The sequence below is a fragment of the Octopus bimaculoides genome, chromosome 14 (genome assembly GCF_046866305.1).
Source record: "Octopus bimaculoides isolate indiv1 chromosome 14, ASM4686630v1, whole genome shotgun sequence".
Lineage (NCBI taxonomy): Eukaryota > Metazoa > Mollusca > Cephalopoda > Octopoda > Octopodidae > Octopus > Octopus bimaculoides.
This window is the reverse complement of record NC_142941.1, coordinates 34,341,809-34,362,002: the sequence shown is the minus strand read 5'-3', so window position 1 is coordinate 34,362,002 and position 20,194 is coordinate 34,341,809. Positions and strand designations below refer to the sequence as shown.

At 36.1% G+C, this 20,194-nt stretch overlaps 1 protein-coding gene across 2 annotated transcripts in view; it reads left to right on the top strand.

Moving 5' to 3' along the window:
* Positions 1-20,194, top strand: part of LOC106869385 (protocadherin beta-15) — a 29,996-nt gene that overhangs the window by 9,049 nt on the left and 753 nt on the right. The window contains exons 2-4 of one of the 2 annotated variants that reach the window (XM_089362679.1): positions 2,733-2,895; positions 8,435-10,911; positions 12,857-12,995. In XM_089362679.1, coding sequence (XP_089218805.1) covers positions 8,506-10,911; positions 12,857-12,995 — 2,545 coding nt within the window. In that variant the 5' untranslated portion in view covers positions 2,733-2,895; positions 8,435-8,505. The remainder of the gene's footprint in view (positions 1-2,732; positions 2,896-8,434; positions 10,912-12,856; positions 12,996-20,194) is intronic. The other variant, XM_089362680.1, reaches the window with a different exon arrangement.

Genomic DNA, 20,194 nt, shown 5'->3' with positions numbered 1-20,194 from the left:
CAAGGTGCCATGCTGTGAGACTGAACCCGGAACCATATGGTTGGTAAGCAAGCTAATTACCACATAGCCACTCCTGCGCCTATCATTTAAGATTAAGATTAAGTTGTTGCTTATCATTTAAGATTTACAGGGTTGTTGATTCAGATACTAGTCTATCGCATTCCAAGAGAACGGGAGTGTGTCACAATTTGTCCTCATCAACCATATCACGGTGTATCATCACGAGAGGTTATTATCATGTCTCCACAAAGGTTATCATAGTATATATGTCTACATTATCATCGCATATCTACATCAAACCTTATCATTGGATATCTTTTATCTTTCGCTCGTTTCAGTCACTGCATTGCGGCCATGCTGGGGTAGCACCTAGAAATGTTTTAATCGAGCAAATCGATTCCAGTATTTAGGTTTTTCTTTTAAGGCAGCTACTTATTCTAGCGTTTTCTCTTTTGGGATATAAACGACACGACACCGGTTGCCGAGCGGTGGAGGCACAAACCCAGGCACGAAGAGAAACACACACATTCGCTCGCGCACGCACACACACACACACACACACACACACATATATATATATGCACTATGTTGAACCGTTAAACTCTACACAATTTTTTCTCTCTCCACTTTTTTTATTCTCTCTCCGTTTTGTTTTTCATCTTAATTCTTCCTGTCGCAGAGCGTTGTCTCGAAACGTAAAAGACTTTCCAATTTTTCCAGAGCGCTAAAGTAATACACCTGCTTGTTGTTCCTACACTTATCTTCGTCTTTTGTTTTCTGTAAATTTGAACTATATATATATATGTGTGTGTGTGTGTGTGTGTGTGTGTGCGTATATACATATATATACATATATATATATATATATATATATATATATATATATATATATGCATATATATACATATATATATATATACATATATATATATATATATATATATATATATATATATATATATATATATATATATATATATATATATATATATATATATATATATATATATATATATATATATATATATATATATATATGTATATATATGTAAATATGTATGTATGTAGGGTAGCACAGATTAGAGCCTCCGTTTCCGGTTTTAAATCCCTTTTAGTCATCCATAGCCATCATTTTTCTCTGTCTTATCTTCAACATCTCTATGATATTGTCCATGCATTCTTTTCAGTTTCATTCATTCTCAAGTGTTTGTACAGTGCTTTATCTTTGCAATCTTCCATCCTACACAAGCCTGACCTCTTTACTTCCAATAATAGCTGTTCTGAGTCATTTTTATATACCATGCTATGTTGTTTTCTTCTACTTTAATGCTATGTTCACATCCAATCAGTCCTCTTCCCCTCTTTTTCTTGATACAAACAGTTTGTCTGTGTCACTTTTTGAGTGGAGTATCCCATATCTAGTCAGCAACTTCCTTGTCTTTCTGTCTACACCGTTTAGTTCGTCTATTGCTCCATATCTAAGGAGTGAAACCACCCAGGTATTGATAGCTTCAATCTTATTCCGTCCGTTTAATTTCGACTTAAGGATCAGTCTCAGTTTGCGCAAGTACTCTACCTTAAATTTTTCTGTCATTTTTTTTCAGCATCAATTTATCCATTTCCAAAATCTACGAGTACTTATAGCCCGTCTCTTCTATTTGCTTCATAACCTCCCCCGACGGTATCGCTAACCCGTCCATACATTTAATTTTGCCTCTCTTCAAGACTAACATACCACATTTTTTCAGTCCGAACTCCATTCTGATATCAGCACTGAAATAATTATGATTATCATTATTATTATTATTATTATTATTATTATTATTATTATTATTATTATTATTATTATTATTATTATTATTATTATTATTATTATTATTATTATTATCATCATCATCATCATCATCATCATTATAATTATTATTCAGTGGTCTTATTTTTATCACGTGCTTTCTCTGCACTACCAACCGCAGCCCTGTGTAACTTGAGTATGTGCTCTGGTTTGTTATGGTGTTCTTATTTTCAATGTATTGAATGTGCTTTGTATAATAAAATACAAAGAGTCTAATGCAAATGGAAGAGTGTAAAGCCATAATCACCACCGCCATTTACATTAAACTTTTTGTATTTTATATTTTTTGTCAACCACTTCCTGACCACAATATAAACACACACGCTTCCCCCAATTTACATTAGATTCATTGTATTTTTTTCTTATCAACCACTTCTTGATCACAAGTATTCTCATTTCACCAACGTGTGTGAACTACTAGCAACACACCGTGATAACACCAGCTTCTAACTTGGAGCGAAATGTAAATCTTATGACTTTTGAAGCATATTACGTCACCTGATGAGGATCTCTGCACTGTGAGATGCATCTGATGTCATTACATCTTTCCCCACCTACAAGGGAACAGTGCAGAAGGCAGCCGAAACGATTGATGTGCTAAATAAAGCTTCTAGTTACACAATTCTCCGTTTTGATGACGCCGGCCTTCTTCGTATGTTTCAACAAAGGCTCCACGGCATTTTTATATACCACACTAAGCTGTTTTCCTCTGCTTCGATACGATCCTGGTTACTGATCAATTCTCTCTCATCCTTTCTTCCGGACAAGTACAGCCTATTGGTGTCACTTTTAGGATGCAAGGCTCCGTGTACTGTCAACATTTTTCTTGTTTTTGAATACAATTTCATCACTTCTCTCTTTCGCTATTTTATAATTCCAGCTTCGTACCGAAGTGACGCTATCACCCACGTATTAAGTGCTTGGATTTTATTCCATCCGGTCAATTTTGAGCGCAACACCAACCTTAGTCTTCGGAAATATTCCATCCTCAGTTGCTCCTTCATTTCCTTCTCCATTATCTCGTTGAACTCTATTATGCCAAGGTATTTATAGCTTTTGTTGTTGTTGTTGTTGTTGTTGTTGAGTGAGAGAGCAGTGCATGCCATCAAAGTGACACTGGGGTACAAATATACAAAGTATACCCATTATGACAACCCGTCTGATAAGGGTGCACCAGGCACATGCATCACAAACATATGTGTGTGACATGGTGATCAAGATAAACAGCGCAGGACCTTGCAGGTAGGGTCCAGCTAAAATTTTATTCAGGTCGGGTAGCCAATCCTGTTCAAAAGATCCCTGAATAAGGGTTATTTAAGGATGTTAAACGAAACACCCATGTTTCCAGCGGTGAATTATTCAAACCCTAAAAAATTCCTCTCAACACATGGCTATGATGCCCTCCGACTACTTCCACACGTATCTTCAGTCAGCAAGGGACATGCTCAAATTGTTATGGTCAAACAATTGATAAGGAAATCTGTGGTATTGAGCAGAATATTTGCTGTAGCCCATCTTTTTATACCAATACAAAACACATACACGATAACACCTCCAATCAGTTAAGATCAGAACCATTGTGAGCTAGTGCCTGGTACTGCATCAGGGCATTTATCATCATCATCATCATCATCATCATCATCATCATCATCATCATCATCATCATCATTATTATTATTATTATTGTTATTTAGGAGAAGTTACAGAGTGACTCAAGGGCCGAGAGTTTCGTGCGTTAGCACTTATCACATTTATGTATGCGTATACATAGGGACTGATGCATGCATGCATGCATGCATGCATACATGAATGGATGCATGCATGAATGGATGGGTAAATGGATGGATGGAGAGACAGAGGGAGGGAGGGAGGGATGAGTATTAATGTTTGTTTTGTATCTGTATATTATTATCCTCCCTATCTCTCACTCTGGTCTCAATTAAAATCTGTTGTCCTGCTATGCGCATGACAACAGTTTTAATATTTGTTCACAGCGACAAGGTCATCACCTTTTTCCTGGACGTTCAACATGGCTGTCTTTAATGCACTTTTAAGCTAAAAATTCTAATGATGTTCTTATCTGATCGCAAATATGGCGACTGAAAACGCTTAAAACATTAATATATTCTCTTCTCTACTTTCACTTTAATGTTTTCTCATTTCTGTTTATTCGTATCCTTATCCTCTTATGTATTAGTTTTACTTGTTTATCTATTTAATTCTTTGTCTATTTATTTATTTCTTTGTTGTTTCGTTTCGAATATTTATTTATTTGTTTCTTTTCTTTTCTTTTCCACCATTCAGGTCCCCCATTGTCATTACTATCTTTTAAATAATATTGGTCATTCTGAAATTCTTATATGTAAAACAGTCACACAGATGGCGAATGATTTGTCCTAATCAAAAACAAAAAAAAAGCCTTCACATATTATTGTTGTTGTTGTTGTTGTTGTTGTTGTTGTTATTAAAATTGCTGCTCAGAGCTGTGATAGAACGATAAATCCGCGGTTAATTGCGTCTTCGACGTTGTCCAACATTTAGTTTCCTTCTTGTTGCCAATTGGGAGTCTGCTTCAATTATGTGACAAAAACAAAATGAATGCTACAATCCAGCACAATATCGGTGATGGCGGCGGCGGCGGCGGCAGTCGTTGTCGTGATCGCCGTCGTCGTCATCGTGGTGGTAGAGGCAGCGGCTGCGGCGGAATGCAGAGAAATTAATGTATGCATTAGAAAGACAAAAAGCTTGAACAGAACATCAGAGCAACCTTACCTTATTTTTACCTTCACCTCGTTTTTCCTCTTAATTCCTAATTAATCAACAGGTTTCTTAAACAAACGAAGAACGTCTCTCCGCTGTCACATGTTGTCGAAGTAATAGCAGCCAAAACATATCTCTCTTAAATCATATCCGACAGTTTCAAAAGAAAAGAAAAATTAAAAGCAGGACTTTTACTCAGTTATATCGATCCCGTTATTTAGTGTAGTATTTAGTTTATCATTCCTTATTTATCGAATCATTCTCCTGTCTCTGCTAATCCACCGCTCTTAATAAATATAATACATATTAATATTTTATTTCGTCTTGTTATGAAATAGGATGGGGAGTAAGATAATTACAAACGAATTTAACAAAGGAATAATTCTGCATCGTCGTAATGACGCGATTGCACCAGATATTAGAATCCTTATCGGTTGTCATCTAATTTAACCACGTTCCTTCGCTAATTTTTACGCAGCTTTCCTTCTTTAGTTCTAGTCTATAGGTTAATGAAATCAGAGACGAAAACAAAGGTTGACAAGTGTGTTTCCAATGATATTGACAGCTAGAAGAGTGTTTTTTACTCGTTTGAGACATTGTGTTGCGGCCTTGCTAGAGCATACACTTTCAAGTGTTTTATCCAGGAATTTCTCTGGGCAGTATAAACACAGTCTCATAGTCGGATCAGTCGGCGACTAAATCTCCTCTCCGCTCTCGTTTAGAGGATAGGAAGACTCTCTGGCATACATAAGATGAAACCTGTCGAAGAATATGGGCCAACGGACAAAACATCGTGTCTCCTTCTTTTATTAATCTTCTATTTGTTTCAGTCTTTGGTCTGATGACATGCCGAGGCAGCTCGCTGAAAGATTTAAGTCGAACAAATTGATCTCTGTACATACGTTATTTTAAAATCCCTATACTTACTCTATCGTGGAGGCGCAATGGTCCAGTGGTTAGGGCAGCGGACTCGCGGTCGTAGGATCGCAGTTTCGATTCCCAGACCGGGCGTTGTGAGTGTTTGATTATTGAGCGAAAACACCTAAAGCTCCACGAGGTTCCGGCAGGGGATGGTGGCGAACCCTGCTGTACTCTTTCACCGCAACTTTCTCTCACTCTTACTTCCTGTTTCTGTTGTACCTGTATTTCAAAGGGCCAGCCTTGTCACACTCAGTGTCACGCTGAATCTCCCCCCGAGGACTACGTTAAGGGTACACGTGTCTGTGGACTGCTCAGCCACTTGCACGTTAATTTCACAAGCAGGCTGTTCCGTTGATCAGATCAACTGGAATCCTCGTCGTCGTAACCGACGGAGTGCCAACTCTATCACATTCTTTTGCCGAACCGTTTACGGAGCTAAAACAAATCAATACCAGTTATTAAGCGTTGGGGTGACAATCACAATCACAATCACAAAGACTCAAGAACACACCCGCATACGCACAAATTCACACACACACATATATGTATCTATGTATATATATCATCATCATCATCATCGTTTAACGTCCGCTTTCCATGCTAGCATGGGTTGGACGATTTGATTGAGGACTGGTGGAACCCGAAGGCTACACCAGGCTCCAATCTGATTTGGCAGAGTTTCTACAGCTGGATGCCCTTCCTAACACCAACCACTCCGAGAGTGTAGTAGGTGCTTTTACGTGTCACCGGCACGAAGGCCAGTCAGGCGATACTGGCAACGGCCACGCTCAAAATGGTGTATTTTATGTGCCACCACACAAGAGCCAGTCCAGGGGCACTGGCAACGATCTCGCTCGAAAAAGACGCTGGGCACAGGTGCCATCACGATTTCGTTTGCCTCAACAGGTCTTCGTAAGCTGAGTTTCGTGTCCAATGAAGGAGACGACGTTGGCATGGGTGCCAGTCGTCGAATTTAGTTCGATTTCGATTTCACTTGCCTCAACAGGTCTTCGCAAGCGGAGTTTAGTGTCCAATGAAGGAAAGGTACGCATAAGTGGGCTGGCTACACTCCTGGCAAAGGCCTTAGATTTAGGTCTCACTTGGCTTGCCGGGTCTTCTCACGCACAGCATATTTCCAAAGGTCTCGGTCAGAAGTCATCGCCTCGGGGAGGCCCAATGTTCGAAGGTCTTGCCCCACCACCTCATCCCAGGTATTCCTGGACCTACCTCTTCCACAGGTTCCTTCCACTGCTAGGGTGTGGCACTTTTTCACACAGCTATCCTCGTCCATTCACGTCACATGACCATACCAACGCAATCGTCTCTCTTGCACACCACAACTGATGCTTCTTAGGTTCAACTTTTCTCTCAAGGTACTTACACTCTGTCTAGTATGCACACTGACATTACACATCGATCGGAGCATACTGGCTTCATTCCTTGCGAGCCTACATACATACATACATACATACATACATACATACATACATACATACATACATACATACATGCATGCATACATACATGCACACACACACACACACAAACACACACACACACACACACACACACACACACACATATACACATACATAGTTATTACCTGAAACGTCTGGTTATTAACTGAGTTTCATGTTGTCGGCTATTCAAATAACGAATGAGATGAAGTATGCATATCGGCAAATATATTCGAAAGCATCGAAACATGGACATTTATTGAAATTTGATTTGTTACCAATCATCCGTTGAACATGTGATATATTCATATATTTACATGCAAAATGTGCGATATATTCATATCTCTAGTATCATATGTGTAAATCACACAATGTCAAGAAAGTTTGCTATTGCTAATGACATTTTAGGGCTGATGAATCAATGCTTTTGAAGAGTTTTTTTTTTCGGTATATTGTCATCTTTAAAGGGGCGGCAATTCCATCATATATAGAAATATATTATTGCGCTAGTTTTTATATGAGAATTTCCTGATAAATATTGATGGAAGTGACGCAAGAATTCACCAATTGTGGTCGTTTTCTTAAAATTGATGAATTTTGTAATTGGGTTCTATATTACTCAATGAGACAAATATCACGCCCTGCACTAAAAACAAGTACCTTACTTGCTTCTGTGCGTTACACATACAAAACTTAAGGCATAAAGATATGATGAGTTAGTGTATGTGGATAGGGAACATATCACGTGTTCTTCGTAAGATAATTAAATGTATAAATGTTATGACACAACGTCTTGTGATTTTTCTCGCAGTCAATGAAATTTGGATTACTGATAATATTTCAGGATGCTTTTTCAAATATTTTGGCTGAAATATTTTTACACCGCTTTTCCTTTCTGATTGCTTGAATACTCATAGTAACGACTACAGAACCTTCAGATTCTAATAACAAACTCTGCCTCTTATATTGAGTACTTTTCCGTTGGTAAACGCAATATTTCACCAATACACAGACATAAGCAAACACATGTTTTCCGTATATACTGACTCATCATTATATTATATTTAAAGCCTTTTCCTATTCATAATTTGTTGTTGCTGCTCTGTATCATCAAATTATGCATTATATGATCTCTATCATTAGACATAAATAGCGTAAATGAATAGAAAATGTGATGCCAAATATGCACAGGTGAAAAATACCACGTTTAGTAAAACCCACGGTATTTCTATCTGCTGGCAACTACATAGACACATAAATGTATTAGAGAAAACGTGGTACACGCTACTAAGTCATACACTTTTACGAGCTTTATGTGATTTAGTGAGAGAGTGAGTAAACGTGTGTGTGGTGGGATTGAATATGCATGTACGCACACGTGGGTGTGATTATATATGTATGAAAATATGTATGCATATATATTTACGTTTATTTTCTTTTTCAGATTCACCCATAAATGATGTCATATAATTTGCTAATCGTTTTACAATTACCGGAAGATATGAAATAAAAACTATGATGCTGTCTGCATGTCTTATACTGATGTTTCTGGAAATTACTCAGTGTGCAAACCTGGTCTACCAGGTGAGGGAAGGACAAAAACCGTTCACTCTTGTCGGGGACATAGCAGCCGATATTCAGTTTATGAACACCGTTCAGACGTGGAACAGTAAAAACTTGATTACATTCAAGCAATTACAAGACAGCGAAAACCTTGACCACAAGAAACTCTTCAATGTTTCAAAGTCTGGCAAAATCTATACAACTGAGACACTGGACGCAGAAACGTTGTGTAAGTACAACACGGAGTGTTTTCAAATCGTAGAAGTAGCCGTCCGGAAAAAACAATCTTTTATAAAAATATTGGAAGTGAAAATTATCATAATTGACATCAATGATAATTCGCCAGAGTTTCCTTTCAGAAAAGTTCGTCTTGAGTTCTATGAAACTGATGGTAAAAACACAACAAAATCCATACCAAATGCCTTCGATAGAGATGTTGGATTGTTAAATTCAAAAATCGTTTACCATCTGAAGAAGCATATGGATGAACCTTTCTCATTGTCCACTTCAAAGAGAGTCGTTGGAAATTCGAAACTTGTAATTATCTTACAAGGAAAACTAGACAGAGAAATGAAGGATTCTTATAGTCTTCAGATTATTGCTAAAGATAGTGGCACTCCGTCGAAACAAGATGTCCTAAACGTTGAAATAACAGTAACCGATGAAAACGATAATGCTCCAGTGTTTTCTCAAAATATTTACAATGTTTCAGTCAATAAAGCTCATCAAATTGGAAAACCAGCTGTCATTCTATCTACCAAAGATCTCGATCTGGATAAAAACGCCAAGGTGACCTACCATTTTGATTCTAAAACTTCGGTTGCTGTTAAGAACTTTTTCAAACTAAATTCAGAGACGGGAGAGATTTTCTTGAGCAAAAATTTTCCTTTGGACAAAAGACAGACATACAAGCTTTTCATAGACGCGACGGACTCAGGCAATCCACCGTTGAGCTCTACAGCAATCGTATTGATAAATGTGCTGAATCAGCAGAACAATGCTCCTGTCATTGATGTAAACTTTGTTTCCGATTCCAAAGGAACAATGTTGACTATATCCGAAGGCATAGAAGTCGGTAGCTTTATAGCTTATATAAAAGTGACGGATAAAGACGCAGGGAGAAATGGTGAAGTGACATGCAGCCTTCGTCATGATAAACTTCAGCTAAAAAGTTTAGGTCGCGGCAAATTTAAAGTTGTCGTCAAAAGTCCTGTCGACAGGGAAACTGAAAAACGTATTGATATCAACATCAGTTGCCGAGATAATGGCACCCCTTCGCTGATGACTGAGAGAAAATTTACCATTGAAGTTAATGATGTCAATGACGTTAAGCCACAATTTACTAAAACTATATTTAGATTTTTAACTTATGAAAATGAAGAACCTAACTTCCCTGTCGGATTCATCAACGCTACAGATCCCGATTTGGGACCGGGAGGTCAACTATCCTATTCTCTATTAACCAAAATGAAAGACGCTTTGCCCTTTGAAATTTCTAATTATGGATTCATCTCCACAACCAAATCGCTGGACAGAGAGAAACAAGATCTGTATAAGTTTAAAGTTTTAGTCAAAGATAACGGTACGCCATCCCTTAACAATACAGCTAATGTTGTTGTTGAGGTTATGGACGAGAATGATAATGCCCCATATTTTACCTTTCCTAGTGTTAATCCTTTTAAACTTAGCGTCCAGTACAATCCAGAAAGTCCATCCGATATCACCATTCTGAAAGCAATGGATAAAGACATTCGAGAAAATGCCTTCCTTCGCTACGAGATTCTTGGCGGAAACGAGAATCGCCTTTTCACCCTTACTCCTTACACTGGTGTCTTATTTTTCTCCCGTTCCATTAAACCAAAAGACTCTAATCTCTATAGGCTTTTAATAGCCGTTAAGGATAGCGGTGCTGTGGTGCTTTCGGCCACGACTACCCTCTCTTTGAGACTAACCGCTACCAATAAAACAATGGGGAAGACTAGTAACACAAACACTATCAGTGATAGTGAAATCAGTATTAAACTTGGTGTCATTATTGTAGTAGCTGCTGTGACGATTTCGTTGACAATTATTGTGTCGATAGCTATGTGTATGGTACAAAATAACCCCCAAAGGAATATCTACTACAACAGATCAGCTAGTGCGAATAACACGATTTGGGGACACACCACGAAAGCTGAGTGTTTTTGCGACCAAATTCCATCACATTACGATTCTCCGAGCACTAAAACCACCATTGTACCTCGGAACGACAGCTATCACTTGATGAAGTTCCGAAGGGAACCATGTTCAAGGTATCTGACAAATAGTTATAACAGAAAAGATCTCTCAGGGTTTCCATGTCAAGCCACAACAGAGGTAAGTACTGCAGATTTAGAACTTCAACTTGGCATGCAACACATTTGACATAATTATACTCCAACAGAAAATAGTATCACGACTTTAATACAGCAATTCGTGTGAGAACAATAGCGTGTACTAAAACAGAAATAAGTTCCACATATTAGTATTACAACAGTTATACGTGTTTTAACCTTAGCACTACAATTTAATGCTATAAAGGATAAATACTACAGCTTATTTGTATAACAATTTATTTATATGTATTTCAACCTACTTGAGTCACAATTTACTGAATAAATAATATAAATCTATATCTGCACATTAATTTTTAGAAAACGTTGCTTATTCATTATTTTGTAGTATATAAGTTTTACTAAAACAAAAATTGGTATTAAAGTCTACATTCTTAAGAAGATTATTAAGAATTCGAAATTTAAAATTTTTTTTTTTTTTTCTTATCAAAATGTAGTTTACAAATTTCTTTTAAAATTAAAGATTTCAGCTACAGAAAACTAATTTTAATTCACTGCGAGATACCGTTTTTAATTTGAGATATTCAACGTTCACTTCATGACGCAAAAAATATTTCTCCAAATTCTAAGTTTAATCCAGTGTCAACCAAATTATGTTGATTCCTGTACCTTTCCTTATTTGTTTGGTGTTGGTTTGTTTATGTTCCCATAATTTAACGGTTCAGCAAAGGGACCAACAGACTAAAAGAAATAAGTACGACTAAACCCCTGCAAGTCAAGTCCGCAGTGCAATGGCTGCAACAAGTAAGAGATAAAGACATATATCACGAGGCTCTTCTACGATTCCATCAAGGAGTTCAGAGCCCAAGGTCAAGCATAAGATTACATTATCTCATGTGTTTACGTTCCTTAGTTAAGAAGCTTGTGCGTTATTTGCGGAAGATTAACTGCTATTTCAAACAGATCTGGCGGCGAGTACATATAGGCACCCTCGTTGGATCTTGTTAAAGCAATGAATAGAAGGTTTCGGATCTTTTTTAAAACGGGGGCCACATTTTTCATTAATGTTTTACGTAGTGTTTTTTGGTACCGAAAGACTTTCAAACTTCGTATACTTATCTATTTTGTGTTATAGAACAGAAAAATATTTTTGTATTCTAATTTATTTCATGTAAAAAATTGTCTTATTTCGATAATTTCAACCAATCACTGACAAGTATTCAGTTGTTTACATTTACTCCTTTGGCTGATTAAGCCGTAGCTTCGTTTTATTTGCTTTTTTCATTTTAAATTTGCTTTTTCATTTTCTTTTTTTTTCTTCGTTTTCTTCGCTTTTTTCTTTTTAAATTTGCTGTTTTACCCTAACCCTAACCCTAACCCTAACCCTATCACCGATAGAATTGTTTCAGAATCGTTTGTTTATGTAGTCGGCACTTAATGTATATCGGCTGAATGGACGTCAGTGATTGGTTGAAATTACAGAAATACGACAACTTTAACATGGAATAACTTAGGGATTTCTTTTTTTTTTTAAGAAGACTAAGAGAAAAAGATGTTTTATATGACACATTCTACCAGTGTTCCAAGTTTCAAAGTGTTTCGTTAATGAAAAATGTGGCCCCCGTTTTAAAAAAGATCCAAGGTTTCTTCCTGCGATCATCGTTATCAACATGAACACCTAGACATTATTGTCTCTTGTCCTGGGGGCTCATAGGGTCAGTTACATGACTAAGATCAAAATATCCACTCTGATCAGGGCGCCAGTCTGTCACAGGGTTTCTCCTTCATAGTTTAGTGGACTGAACCAGCGTGAAAACAAGTGGCTTGCTCAAAAACACAACGCACCGCCCAGTCCGGCAATCGAAATCCCGTTCGTCCGATCGTGAGTGCATCACCCTAACCAGTAGCCCCACTAGCGTGCCTTCACTGCTTCCGATGATGTTCCATCAAAGATACCTTTAACCATTTTTCTTTTTGTCTTTCTACAGGTATGTTCCCAAAACGATCACGGGTCCGATAAAGAAGCTGCGATATGTGCTCCGTACAGTGAGTTGTCTCTCATGTACCACACTGATGAAGAACAGGGATTTGGTACCGGAGACATTGCACATTATGAAGAGCTACCAGGCAAGATATTTATATATATTCAATTAACTATTTATTTACTTTTTTATTTCACCTAATTTTTGATGAACCTATAGTATCGTTTAACAGGGTTTCCATGGGCGCCAATCACAGTCTTCACTGTAGTTCGGATAACGAGAATAAGAAGGATGAACCTTCGTAACTTGTTACAGAGTAAATATGTCAGATTTTGTCACCGGTGTTTATAGCCTACAGCAGTGATTCCCAATGTGGAGCCTGTGAAAATTGTAATGGAACATTGTGCCATAGTCGCCAGGCACAGGGTTCACTTTTGCTTTGTACTCAGTACTTAATAAAAGAGGTACCACTAGATTCTTTTGTATTAAATAGTTGTGAAAAATATTAAAAATGGAGTTGTTTTCTCCAACCGCCGGTAGGGCATACATTTTTCTGGAAAGTTGTAGTGGAGCTTGGGGGAAAATAGACTGGGAAACACTGACCTACAGCTTTAAACAGCGGTAATTCATAAACATAGTTCTTATTTAACTTTTTTTGCTTTGTTTATTATCTACTTGCTCTTAAACATTCCTGGGGCGAACACTTTTGGTCAAGAGACATACAGGTCCAACACTATCTTTCCAGACACCAATGGTCTGAATCCTCTTATAATCTGCATTAATTTACCAGTAGGAAATCCAAATGCCCACAGCCGCTAAACTAGTTTACTGGTAACTTACACAGTAAAGAATTGAACACCATTGATACTATTACACAAGAACCTATATTTCATTAAAGTAAATTTAATATTTGTTTTAATTTAGAGTGTATTGGCCAAAGTGATCAAATCTGGTTCGGAAAAATCAGTTTCCTGGTTCAGGAAAATCGATGTTGTACTTTTATTAGAAATACGAGTTTGAGTTCGATTCTGGACCTTGGAGTAGTGAACTTTATTTTCATCGTTATTATCATTTGAAAAGGCATGAACGTCAAAACCTGATATTTTCTCTTCTTTGGAATCGTCTGTATTCGTCATTAAAGAATAACGTAGAACATGAAATATTGAATTTGGTTGGCTGAATCCATCATTCGAAATTGATTTTCAGTTGAGGTGTACTTGTGTCGTTTATCTAGTTAATGGTATTGAGACAGGCATTAACACCACTCCTTCATATTTCTCGCCACCTCTAAACCAAATCAAAGAATCAAGTAAATAGTGGTAGAATGTCAGAACTGGTAAAGCACCGAACTAAATAATATATCCCCCAGCGTGCTAACGATTCTGCCGACTCGCCGCCATATTGTGCATACTGATATTAAACGGTATTAGGTGTTGTGTTCCTTTATATCAAACAATGATATTTTTTCCCTTTTACTCAAGACTGGCGGGGAGGCAGGACATCTCTACAAATCAGACACGTGACACGAATATTACTAGCAGAGTGGACTCCTCTAAAACACCCGAGGAGATATAAAATGCTGACGTTGAACTGGGCTACGGATAGTGACTGTGGTGTAAGCCATTTGATAAACTGAATTCAATAAAATAAGTACCAAATGGAAATAAAACTGGAATCGATATACATCCGATTAAATCCTTTGAAGGTGGTGCTCAGTGTCAGGAACTAGTGAAAGAGTCAAAGAGTATAGCATCATAACATTCTGTGTTTGTAGTTTTGCTATTTTGCCAGAAAGGAATCGCTAGGAATGACCTTTGACCTAGATAATATTTAACAGGTCTCTATATATAAACATGGCAAACCACGTCTAATGATTACGCTAACTGCAATAACTACTACTACTACTACTACTACTACTACTACTACTACTACTACTACTACTACTACTTTCTTCTTCCACTTCTTTTCATTCTTTTTCTGTCATGCGTTCTTTTATCATTTCCTTTTCTTTTCTGTCACTTTTTCTATCTTTACCGCCTTGCTTTATATCTATTTATCTATCTATCTATCTGTCTGTCTGTCTGTCTGTCTGTCTATTTATCTATGTTTCTCTTGCTATCTATCAATCTATGTATCTGTTTATATATTTGTCTACTTGTCCTATCAATTAGTCTATTTGTCATATCTTTCTACTTACCAGTTCATCTATCTATCTATCTATCTATCTATCTATCTATCTATCTATCTATCTATCTATCTATCTATCTATCTATCTATCTATCTAGCAGTTCTCCTGTATCACTAATCTCTTAGATTACTCAAAAGACGCTTCCGTCTTGTTTCTCTATCTGCAGAGTTACATTCATATAACCATTGATAATCTATTATTGATTTATTCATTGCTTTTCAACATTCTCAATAAATCATGACCTGAGCATATATAAGTGACTCCCTTCTTCATTAACTTTGGTTCCGTGATGAAGTTCTATCTTTAGCGTTCAAATGAATGTATTATTGGCCGTATTAGAACGATGGTGACTGACAGTGATAAGCAATCTCTGACGAGTCTGTGTCGAAAGATGATTCATGTAGGTTCGATTTCCATTCTGAAATCTCTGTGCTTTAATCAAGGGGAATACTTTAAAGTAGGACACCGGCAGAATCGTTAGGCTACGGACAAAATACTTTGTAGTGTTTTATTCCCGGCTCTTTGCATTGTAATTTCGACTTCCGCCAAGAGTTTTTCCCTTACATTACTTCAAGATCGATAGAATAAAGTAACTATCTATTTATTTATCTATCTATTTAACTGCCTGTCTGCCTGTCTGTCTGTCTGTCTGTCTGTCTGTCTAATCATCTATCGATCGATCGATCCATCTACACATACATATGTATGTGTACGTACACGTATACATCATACACACATAAATATACCCTTTAAGTTCGTTTACGGGAAACGTTTTGAATATGCAGATAAAAGCTCCTATTCTATTACGCCGGCTACGACCTAATGACGCTAACTGGCAATGCCATTGCTGTGCAGTCTGTAGTATCCATGGACATCGGGTAGATCATGTTCATGCATTCATTTTTGCGGTGATATGGCATTAATGAATGTTTAACTGAGGGTTGTATATCAGTTAAACATCAATCAATGATATATTGTCCGAAGAAATGAATGCATGAACATGATCTACCCGATGTACATGGATACTACGGACTGGACTCTAATCATCCAAGAAATACGGACTATGACCATAAGAAACGTTATTTGTGGAAACGCGCGTAGTGAAGCATCAAAATATTTATAAATTCCATCCAAGGATTATTAATATTATTATTATATGAGAAATCATTATTATTATTATTATACATGAATTCATATATGTAATGTATATATAATGTGATAAATATAATGTATATGCATTTATAATGTAATAAATATATATAACGTAATAAATATGTGTGTGTGTATTTATATGTGTGTGTCTGTGTCTGTGTGTGTATTTTTCAATGTGCACAAATAACACAGAAAAAATAAATAAATAGTTATCGGAGTAGCAAAAATAAGTGCCAAGGATTTATAGCCTACTTATAAAGGTACAAATTCCAGGGTTTAGTGAAATGTTTTTGTTTGACAAAATGGTGTTATTCAAATCATTATACTTCCGACATGTGTTTCGAAGGAAACATTGGTATTATTCCTGAAGTTATAAAATGATGTAAAACAATGTAATCATCTCATCAGGGGAAAAAAAGAGAAACAAAACACATCAATAAGCCATTTTAACAAATGTGATTACCGCGTATATGATGAAGGGAACGCTGGCAAGTCATTTTAAAAAAAAAATGACTTGTCAGCGTTCCCTTCATCATATATGCGACTTTTTCAACTAGTAGATAGTAGCAGTCCTAAAATAATCATATTCTTTTAGAACTGCTGCTACCTACTACCAAGCATTCACAAGAGTAAGAAAGAGAGAGAGAGAGAGAGAGAGAGAGAGAGAGAGAGAGACAGACAGACAGACAGACAGAAGAAAGGAAAGTGTCCCTTGTATTTAAAAACTATGGAAATATTTAAAAAATAAACATTTCATTTAATGGATAATGGGTTGGTGGAAACAGATCAAATCTCTTACAATATTTTCTCCGTAATTCAAAAAAAAAAAAGGAAAAGGATAAATGAACATAACAGTTAATGTTGATTTTGCTGCTGTTATTTTCTACCCTATGAAAATCCAATTAAAATTAAATTTAAATTTCAGAAGGAATGATTTAATACAAGGCTTCTCAAACTAATTAAATCTTCGATCCCTTCACCACAAAATATTGAGGAACTGTTTGCTGTGACTCTGTCATTGAGAAGACAAAACAGAAGTTGTATTCATATAATTCTTTTACATATCCTTGGTTTTGGACAGGTTATAAAAGTATTAGACCGTCTTCATTTGATTAATATTGGCACATTGTCTGCTCTTTTTATAATTCTCTAGGATTGAAAACCCAAGGACCTTTTAAATGTTCCTAATCCTCACATATGTAACAGCTAATCTTTCTAGAAAGCCCCTGTACTTTTCCAGTGTCTTCGTAAGATTTATCTTGAGCTAGTCTTCATAATCATCGTGCTTACATCAGTCAGTTCGCTATATATATATATATAAATAAATTTTTATACGCTAGGCCACTTGGAAGTGAAAATTTTTATTAAATTCTATTTCCCTTTGATATGAATATATATGTGTGTGTGTGTGTGTGTGTGTGTGTGTGTGTGTGTGTGTGTGTGTGTGTGTGTGTGTAATTATATTAATCAAAGGACACAATAAAGTACCTACCTGCTAGAAATAAGAGTTAAAATCCTCATTTGGACCACCAAAAATTACACTGAAAATCACAGATACACCAGTATACGGCCGAACAAGCCGCAAAAGATATCTCAAATACCTATATAGCATAAGGCTATATATTTAATGGAACAGGTATATATGTGGACTTGTTTCTGGTTTGACACAAAGTTCTTACCTTCCTCAGCACATCTTAATCCTTAGAAACATCTTCCCAGTCCGCCACGTTGGAATCTGCTGACGTCATTAATTGCTTGGCGCCAAAATATGGACAGCCTCAGTATGAAAATCAGCCGCAAAAATATTTATATAGATATTAATATTGTTATTATTATGGAAGTCAATACAAATAGTTTATAATAACAACAATATTAATATAAGTTGTTGCAGGCCTAAATCAGCGGTATATAGCTATAGAATTAAAATTACATTAATCAAGAGACACAATGAAATGTCTACCCGCTAGTAATAAGAGCTAAAACACTCATTTATACCACCAAAAATTACACTGAAAATAACAGATACAACAGTATACGGGTGAGTGAGAGTTTTAACTCTTATTTCTAGCGGGTAGACACTTCATTGTGGTGTCCTTTGATTAATATAATTTTAATTTTATAGCTATATAACGCTGATTTAGGCTTGCAACTACCTATATTAATATTGTTGTTATTATGGACTATTTTTATTGGCTTCGATAATAATAACAATATCAATATCTATACAAATATTCGATTCTCAATATTTATATATATATATATATAGCAATAAGAAAATGGAGGGGAATATGTGGTACTCATCAACTTGCAGACATTGTATTATGTCACTTTACCTGTTTATTTTTCAACTAAGAGGACCCGCACCCATTTATTGCACTTGGTAAAAAGACTAGTGTAATAATAATTGGATATGCTTCCGGCAGTATATTGGATAGATATTATCCCTTAGTGAGTTGGATTCACAACCCCTAACTTTCTTGGATTATATATATATATATATATATATATATATATATATATATATATATATATATATATATATATATATATATTTTTTTTGTTTGTGTCCTTTTTTTAGGAAGTCAAATGCTCCTCTGTGATTTGTCCCAGGCCGTAATAATACATTCAGAAAATCTATTTAATATTCGTCAGACTTCTGTAATATTCTCGGCATGTTTAAGTACACTGTAAACCCTGCCATCTTAAATGCTACTCGTTCACATTCCGAACATGCTTCCAAGATATCATTCCAGTCTACCTATCTAACATCTTTATAGACTTCTTAGTCAAAGTCGGAGCTTGTATTGAGTCAAGCGCCATACTAGCAATAGAAAATCTCCCCCATATCAGATCCTACTATCTTAAAAGGGACTGAAACATTATAAAATATAATCCTAGATACTCTATGTTTAGCCAAAACACAAAACAGGATGCTTATGACTATAATGCTTTTGACCATTGATGTATTCCGTCCAGATTAATTTGAGGCTAAACAAGAGTTTCGCCATTCATAAAATTCTTACCTCTGTAAAACAAAACAATAGCTTGAACTTCTCAATGGAATTTCCTTTTTCGTCAGTTCTTCAGTTTGGAAAATTAACACCAGCAAGTCTAAAAGAGAGTTTGACATAGTCTAATTGTTGATATGAAACTTCTGGTCCTTTCTTCAAGTCACGCGATACTTCGATTAGTATTGTCGTATGCAAAATGTAAAATCAATTTTTTTTTTTTTTTATGTTGCCATAATTTCACCTCCGTGTTAATAATGAATAATATCAATCTGGATAACTTAGATTAATTTCTTCTGCTGTGCAATGACCATGAGCAAATTAGTAAATAGGTAAAAGAAAAAAAAAAAGCAAGGACTAATCTCATTCCGTTCCTCATAACATCTTCATTTATTTATCAACATGGTTCTTATTCCCTTTTTTCGTTTGACAGAATTCTGGTTTAAACTCTCCCCCCCCCCCCCATTTAACCCCTCACAATTTTCTTCTTTTTTTTTTCTTTTTTGAGAATTTTCAGAAAATTTTTCCGAATTTGTGTTCTGCACGCGAGAATTCATATGATTATGCGACAATATTTTGTGTGTATGTTTCTTTGTTTGTGTGTGTGTGTGTGTGTGTGTGTGTGTGTGTGTGTGTGTGTGTGTGTGTGTGTGCGTGATTGTGTGTGTGTGTGTGATTTAAGAGCGATTTAGCTGTTTATTTTTAGCTCAGCTCACGACCACCGGATATCTTCCTTGTTTTTTTGTTGTCACTCTGACATGTATTGATGCTTTTTTCAATATTTTGCTCCCTATAAACACATTTAATGAAATGATGATGCCCCTAAGAGTGGTCCATTGCTGGGGTTTAAGCAAAAACTTCTGATTGTCTTTATTCTAAACTCTGATTTTAAAAATATCAAAATCTGTAAAAGAGTAGAACTTTTAGGATTTATGTGGGGAGAAGATTGAAAATTTACGAGGGGTTATATGGGGTACTTAAACCAGAACTCCGCAC